Source organism: Lathyrus oleraceus, chromosome 7 (genome assembly GCF_024323335.1).
Source record: "Lathyrus oleraceus cultivar Zhongwan6 chromosome 7, CAAS_Psat_ZW6_1.0, whole genome shotgun sequence".
Classification (NCBI taxonomy): domain Eukaryota; kingdom Viridiplantae; phylum Streptophyta; class Magnoliopsida; order Fabales; family Fabaceae; genus Lathyrus; species Lathyrus oleraceus.
In genome coordinates, this window is record NC_066585.1 from 218,189,758 (window position 1) to 218,197,900 (window position 8,143).

At 35.0% G+C, this 8,143-nt stretch overlaps 2 protein-coding genes and 1 pseudogene across 2 annotated transcripts; 1 reads left to right on the plus strand and 2 right to left on the minus strand.

Moving 5' to 3' along the window:
* Positions 1 to 1,039: 1,039 nt before the first annotated feature.
* LOC127108205 (scopoletin glucosyltransferase) lies at positions 1,040 to 2,682 on the plus strand. The gene has a single exon (XM_051045635.1). It carries the CDS (start codon positions 1,095 to 1,097, stop codon positions 2,538 to 2,540), a length of 1,446 nt encoding a protein of 481 aa, XP_050901592.1. The 5' UTR covers positions 1,040 to 1,094; the 3' UTR covers positions 2,541 to 2,682.
* Positions 2,683 to 3,351: 669 nt separating this feature from the next.
* LOC127103005 (UDP-glucose flavonoid 3-O-glucosyltransferase 7-like) lies at positions 3,352 to 4,825 on the minus strand (annotated as a pseudogene).
* A 1,548-nt stretch (positions 4,826 to 6,373) lies between these two features.
* LOC127108206 (scopoletin glucosyltransferase) lies at positions 6,374 to 7,907 on the minus strand. The gene has a single exon (XM_051045636.1). The coding sequence runs from the start codon at positions 7,843 to 7,845 to the stop codon at positions 6,403 to 6,405; it is 1,443 nt and encodes a 480-aa protein (XP_050901593.1). The 5' UTR covers positions 7,846 to 7,907; the 3' UTR covers positions 6,374 to 6,402.
* Positions 7,908 to 8,143: the final 236 nt, after the last annotated feature.

Consider the following 8,143-nt stretch of genomic DNA (forward strand, 5'->3'; position numbering starts at 1 on the left):
TAACAACAATTTCTTGAGATTTTTTGAGGATGGAGAAGACTAGCTACAAAATCTAGGATTTTCTGGGTGCAAATGGGGATGAACAACAAAATATAAGGTTTTCTAGTGTTTTATAATTGCATGAATTAATTTAATAAGTTTTTAATTTAAAATATTTAATTTAAACAAGGTTTTAAATGAGGTGGCCGTTTTTTTTCTTTTTAAGTTGGGTCAATATTTCATTTTCCACGTAATAACCGAACATACAACATAATCAAATCTGAATTGGGGACAAAAAAACTCAAGAATATTTATAAGGGACTTAAAACCTGATTTGTTTTAAAGGGTGATTAAAAGGTTAGAAAAAATAATAAAGGATGACTAAAACTGCATTTAAACTTATAGTCCTATGTGGGTCCACCCCTGGCTATACAAAACTCGAAATTTGACATGTTTAAACCGTGGTAAAAATGACTTTATAAAATATTTGTTACCGTTTAAACTATGATAATTAAACTCCTAATTGATTTGCCCCCTTTAAATTGTGTTTAATCTATACAAGACATCTATAAATTTAAGATTTTGTTTGAATTAATGAAATTAGATATAACATAACGGTATGAGATGAAATAAATTGATATTTCATTATTTAGATAGTTTAAAATCAGATGAAAGAGGGCATAAAGAAATAATATGTATTAATTCCATTCTTTCACTTACCATCATATTTCTTCCTTCCCATCCGATTTGAGATGAACGAAGAATTATTTTATTCTATCTTAAAATTTTTAAATAATAAAATAAAATTTTCATTCTACTCCGATTAATGAGTTATATATTTATGATACTTTAAAATTAAATAATATAAACAACATTAATATACCCTTGCTATTTTAAAAATGAGCTCGTGGACCGCGTGGTGTACAAACCTCACCCATGCATGCTACACCATAGCTAAGATAAAAAACCTTATAAAAAATAATAATATATTAATAGCCCATGCAAAACGCGACTTCAAGACTTTAGCTAACATTAATCTTTATATATAAACAACAAAACTTCACAAAGTTTTCATCATTTCATTTCCCTCTCATTACCAAAAACACAAATTCACCATGGCTAACAAGAATCAAGATCTTCATATAATCTTCTTCCCCTTTCTAGCCAACGGTCACATCATACCATGTATAGACCTTGCAAGAGTCTTCTCTTCAAGAGGACTCAAAGTCACCATAGTCACAACTCATCTCAACGTGCCTCTAATTTCAAGAACCATTGGAAAAGCCAAAATCAACATCACAACCATCAAGTTCCCTTCACCCGAAGAAACCGGTTTGCCCGAAGGTTGCGAAAATTCCGAATCGGCATTAGCACCAGACAAGTTCATCAAGTTCATGAAATCCACTTTGCTTCTAAGGGAGCCACTTGAACAGGTTTTGGAACAAGAACAACCAGATTGTTTAGTTGCTGACATGTTTTTTCCTTGGTCTACTGATTCCGCAGCAAAATTCAATATTCCTAGGATCGTGTTTCATGGTTTAGGTTTCTTTCCTCTATGTGTTTTGGCTTGTACAAGACAATACAAACCTCAAGATAAAGTCTCTTCTTACACAGAACCGTTCCTTGTTCCTAATCTTCCCGGAGAGATCACGCTGACGAAGATGCAGTTACCGCAACTTCCTCAGCATGATAAAGTCTTTACTAAATTATTAGAAGAGTCTAATGAATCGGAGTTGAAAAGCTATGGTGTTATTGCTAACAGCTTCTATGAACTCGAACCGGTTTATGCTGATCATTACAGAAACGAGCTTGGAAGAAAGGCTTGGCATTTAGGACCAGTTTCTTTATGCAACAGAGACAGTGAAGAAAAAGCTTCTAGAGGAAGAGAACCATCTATCGATGAACACGAGTGTTTAAAATGGCTTCAATCAAAAGAACCTAACTCAGTTGTTTATGTTTGTTTCGGAAGCATGACGATTTTCAGCGACGCGCAACTTAAGGAAATTGCAATGGGTCTTGAAGCTTCTGAAGTTCCATTCATATGGGTTGTGAAGAAAGGTGGTAAAACTCAAAAACCCGAAGGCGAAGAACCGGAATGGCTACCAGAAGGTTTTGAGGAGAGAATTGAAGGTAGTGGTAAAGGGCTAATCATAAGAGGTTGGGCACCACAAGTGATGATTTTGGACCATGAATCAGTTGGAGGGTTTGTGACACATTGTGGTTGGAACTCAACATTGGAAGGAGTGAGTGCAGGGTTACCTATGGTGACATGGCCTATGTATGGAGAACAGTTTTACAATGCAAAGTTTTTGAGTGATATAGTTAAGATTGGTGTTGGTGTTGGGGTGCAAACATGGATTGGAATGGGAGGTGGTGAGCCTGTGAAGAAAGATGTTGTAGAGAAAGCAGTGAAGAGGATCATGGTTGGAGATGAAGCAGAGGAAATGAGAAATAGAGCAAAGGAATTTGGGAAGATGGCTAGAAGAGCTGTGGAGGTTGGTGGATCTTCTTACAATGATTTTAACTCTTTGATTGAGGATTTGAGATCGCATGCACAATAATGTCAATGTATGCAAGTAGAATATTAATTCTCTTCATGTAGTAGTTACGTTTATTTGTTTGTTCATCATGTTGTGTGCTTCAAGTTAATCTCATATTCATCTTATCATCAATAAATTTTGAATAAACACTCGTTAAAATGCATTTGGATCTCCTCCCAAACATATTAGATTTTGAACCCTTCAAGAATTAGCAATAAGTTGAAAAGCCGCGGTGACGGTGGATCAAGGCTTCGGGTACGGTGGAATGGAGGAATTTTTATTGTTAGCACTCCAATGCTTAAGTTGGTATGTGAAAAACAAGAGTGAAATGAAATTCAATTTGAAACTTGTTATCTCAGTTTGCGGAAAGCTGTTGGATGCCCTTGCTGTTGATATTCTTTGTGATCACCAAGATGATAACTCTCGTGCTCTAAAAAGATTCTAGAAGAAGTGGGGTACCCTCGCGATGGTCAGACGAGGTGGATATGGTCGGTCTAAAACAATTGTCCTCCAAACTCTTGTTTATGCATAGCAGGGTGAGGGCTCGTTGGCTTAGCCTCGGATGTCGACCACTCCCTTAATAACTTTTGGACGGTCGAAGGGGAAACATTTCAGAAATATGAAAAATGACTATAGCAAAGATATCTGGAAGAGATATAGGAGAAAAAAATGAACGGTAGAGGTGAAGGGCTTCAATAATATGAAACATCCCAAAAAATCGTCCCAATCCAGAGTGAAAGGGTCGAACCATTGGTAGACCGAATTAAAGAAATTTATTTAAAAATTGTAAACAATATCCTAACTATATGAGATTTTAGATATCACCCGCTAATCATTTTTTAAATGAACTTAACTCCTCAATTAAAACATTCAATTGAGAGTAAGAAGATTCACCTTCTTCCACAACTTTCTTTGCATTTTGTGCAATCACTTTCACCAAATTTCTCATTTCTTCTCCTTCTTCTCCCTCAATAAACCTTTTCAAACCTTTCTGTATTGCATCACTTTCAATCTTATCTCCAAACAATCGAACCCATTTTTTAACTCCAACAGGTACACCAATCTTAAACACTTCAGTCACCAACTTCTCATTATAAAACTGATCAGCAGTCACAGGCCAAGTAATCATAGGCACACCAAAACAGACTCCTTCTAAAGTTGAGTTCCATCCGCAGTAAGTCACAAATGCACCAATTGCTTCATGCTCAAGAATCAATGTTTGTGGTGACCAACCTCTTATAATCAATCCCTTTCCTTCCATTCTTTCCTCAAATCCTTCTGGTAGCCATTTTTCTACTTCTTCTTTCTTTCTCCTCACAACCTAAATAAAATACATTGTATTGTGAACATTACAGGTCTGTCATAAACATACAAACATTACATTCATACCTATTATTTTGTTCAAGGTTTAAACTTGTTAAATATAACGCTGAACATTATAGGCATGTCATAAATGTAATGATGAACATTACATGTCTGTCATAAATACTAAACTTGTTCAACTTAACATTGCATATTACTGTCAACAACAACAATTGTGTTAAACTTGTAACATTACCTTTTATTCAACAATAACAATTATGTTAAACTTGTCACATTACCTTTTATTCAACAACAATCAAACCAATTATTAACTCCAACATGTACACCAATCTTAAACACTTCAGTCACCAACTTCTCATTATAAAACTGATCAGCAGCCACAGGCAAAGTAATAATAGGCACACCAAAACAGACTCCTTCTAAAGTTGAGTTCCATCCACAGTGAGTCACAAATTCACCAATTGCTTCATGCTTAAGAATCAATGTTTGTGGTGACCAACCTTATATAATCAATCACTTTCCTTCCATTCTTTCCTCAAATCCTTCTGGTAGCCATTTTTCCACTTTTTTTTTCTCCTCACAACCTAAATAAAATATTTTTCCAATGCTTCAAGTCCTATAGCAATTTCTTTAAGTTGAGAGTCAAGAAAGCATGTTGTACTTTCAAAGCACACGTAAACAAATGAGTTGACATCTTTTGTGTCAATCCATTTTTGACACTCATGTTTGTCAATAATTGCTTCTTTTCCACAGTATGATGTTATTTCATCCTCCTTATCTCTATTATGAACTGAAAATGGACCTATATGCCTGTTTTTTATTTTGGGTACCTCGCTATAGAAATAAGCATAAACACCCTCAAGTTCATAGAAGGTATTAACAATAACTTCATAGCTCTTCTCTTCTGATTATTTTATTTCTCTAAATAAATCCGCAACGGAATCCTCTTTGGTGCCTGGACTTGGCATTTGCAAAATTTTCATTTTAATATTACTAGGAAGATCAAGAATCAAGAATCAAGAATAATTATGTATTAGAAGAAACCTTTTTATAAGGTTCATGGAAAGAAGTAATAGGACCTCAGCTTGATTTATTATTCTTCCTACATTTGATATAAAGGTGTATAATGACCCGGAAGAAGAAGTTTTTTCCCACAAGGAAAATCCAGACATCACTTCTAACCTAGAGTCGTCAGATATAGATATAATTTCCAGTCTAACGTGATCACTATTGTGGGAAGGACAATGAGAATCATAGGATGACCCAGATGAAGTTTTCACTTCAGAATCTCTCACTAAATCAATAGTTTTGCCACTCATCCTAACTAAAAAGCAGGAAATATTGAAGGAGAAAGCTTGAGTTAGAAAGGTACCTAATTAAAAGAGATTGACGAAGCGGGAGGAATGAAAAAGGAGAAAGCTTTAAGAGAAGCTCTGAATCACTCTTAGTGGTATTCTTAGGAAAAGGGAACAAAATATCCAATTCGCCCCATTTATAAGCAATGATAGCTGAAAGATCAAAATCAACTACGAACAAGGATCACAAGATCAACAACTAGATTTCCACTTATGGATATACGCCAATATGAATGCACTCAAGTACTCTAAAACTGCGTCACCCACTAACTTGTCACATTACTGCACACTCCAGGAATGGGTGACGAAGCATTTTATCAATGGGACCGTATTAAATTTACCCGTTCCCCATTACTTCTTCAGAAAAATGATCCCAGGCGATTCAGTTCTACTTCACACGCGACTATGACACGGTGGCCGATAAATGATATTTAGGGCTCACCACAACTCTTTCAGTGCTCGATCAAGCCTTGGGGGAAATTGTTTTGTATTGGCCAAATACCTTATGTCTCAAGTCCATTCTACTCGATCCAAATATAAAAATAGTTCACATGCTTTGGGAAGATACATAGTCTTTGATCTCCAATTTCACTATACTCATATTGATCTTGAACTGACTTGGACGTTGAAATGCTAGCCATGCAGATCCACTACACGCCACCACCATCACGAAGATCAAAGCCACCGTTCAAGATCAGCAGATATCCAACTCTCGTCATTTCAAGTCCCTTCATGGAATTAGAACATCCATTTCTGATTCTCGAACGAAACAATTAATATGTATCATGGCATTAAAAAGTAATTTTAAATGGTGAAACAAATTTGATTAATATAGTATAAAAAGACGGTTAATATATTTCATAATTTGATTAATGAGTATGCATAACATAAAGAAATAGTTTAAGTAGTAAAATAAAATTGATTAATAAAATATAAAAGATTAGTTAAAAAAATTGTTTATATTTTGTAAAAAAAATATTTTATTATAAATAATCTATATATTTTTAAGTTTTTATATTTATATTAAAAAATATATATTGTTCTCAATATGAAAAATGATATGTATGCAAATACAAAAGTCATATCAATATAAAAGTTGTGTCAATATAGCCTTGCTCTAAATAAATATCATTCAAAGAAAGAAATTTATTTAAAAACTGTAAACAGTATCCCAACTATATTAGATTTTAGATGTTATCCACTAATCATTTTCTAAATGAACTCAAGTCCTCAAGTAAAGCATTCAATTGAGAGTAAGAAGATCCACCTTCTTCCACAGCTTTCTTTGCATTGTGTGCAAGCACTTTCACCCTATTCCTCATTTCTTCTCCTTCCATAACCTTCTTCACACCTTTCTCCACTGCATCACTTTCAATCTTATCTCCAAACAATCGAACCCATTTTTTAACTCCAACAGGTACACCAATCTTAAGCACCTCAGTCACCAACTTCTCATTATAAAACTGCTCAGCAGCCACAGGCCAAGTAACCATAGGCACACCAGCACACACTCCTTCTAAAGTTGAGTTCCAACCACAGTGTGTCACAAATGCACCAATTGCTTCATGCTCAAGAATCAATGTTTGTGGTGACCAACCTCTTATAATCAATCCCTTTCCTTCCATTCTTTCCTCAAATCCTTCTGGTAGCCATTCTTCCACCTCTTCTTTCTTTCTCCTCACAACCCAAATAAAATCTTTCCCAGACGCTTCAAGCCCTATCGCGATTTCTCGAAGCTGAGAATCGAGAAAGAATGTTGTACTTCCAAAACACAAGTAAACAACTGAGTTGATCTCTTTCGTGTCAAGCCATTTTAAACACTCATGTTTGTCGACAGTTGCTTCTTTTCCACGGTATGATGTTATTTCTTCCTCCTTATCATCTCTATTATGAACTGACAGTGGACCTATATGCCAGTTTTTTATTCCGACTACCTCGCTGTAAAAATCGGCATAAACACCTTCAAGCTCATAGAAACTATTAACAATAACTCCATAGCTCTTCTTGTCTGATTCCCATATTTCTCTAAATAATCTCGCCAACCCTTGGCTTACTGGATCGTCTTTGGTCACAAAACTCGGCATCTGCAAAACTGTCAGTTTGATATCACCAGGAAGATCAGGAATCAAGAATTGTTCTGTATCGGAAGAAACATTTTTGTACGGCTCATGTTTTTTCAAACACTGAGAAGTACAGAGTGAAAACAAACTAGTGCCATGGAACACAATCCTAGGAATTCCGAATTTCGCAGCAGAATCAGTCGCCCATGGGAAGAACATATCAGCAACAATAACATGCGGTTGTTGCTGAAGCAATAGTTCTTCGAAGGGCTCTTGCATTAATCTAGTAGCCTTGAAGAATGCAGGAGCATGAAGAGGTGAAGGGATTAGATCAACATTTTCACATCCTTCGGGTAAACCAGCTTCTACAGAAGGGAAGTTGATGGTTTGAATATGAATATTGTTGGAATGGTTTTTGAAGTGTTGAATGGCTTTGGAAATGGTTGGTTTGTTGAGAGGTGTGGTAACAATGGTGGATTTAACACCTTTGGAAGCAAAGAGTTTGGCCATATCAATGGAAGGTATCATATGGCCATGACCCATGAAAGGGAAAAAGAATATGTGCAAAGGATTGAATTGATTATCCATATTTCTTACTTTTGATTTTGCTCAAAATGAATGATAGGATTTTTTTTTGTGAATGAAAAATGAATAAAAGTAGGGTTTTATTACCACTATTTGCTTTTGGTAAAACCTCACTGGAGGGAATATTTCATTTTAAATGTTATGAAAATATTTATTTTAATCAAGATTTTCATTAGTCAATGACATATGAGGGGATGATTTTAATTATACAATTAATATGGTCAAATATTTGACTAAATTTTGAAATTGAATTTTACATTTGGAAAGTAAAAAATTGAATGGATTTCCTTTTAAAATATTT

Bases quoted from the DNA above. Each gene is read 5' to 3' on its own strand.
- LOC127108205 (XM_051045635.1), top strand. From the start codon at position 1,095: ATGGCTAACAAGAATCAAGATCTTCATATAATCTTCTTCCCCTTTCTA.
- LOC127108206 (XM_051045636.1), bottom strand. From the start codon at position 7,845: ATGGATAATCAATTCAATCCTTTGCACATATTCTTTTTCCCTTTCATG.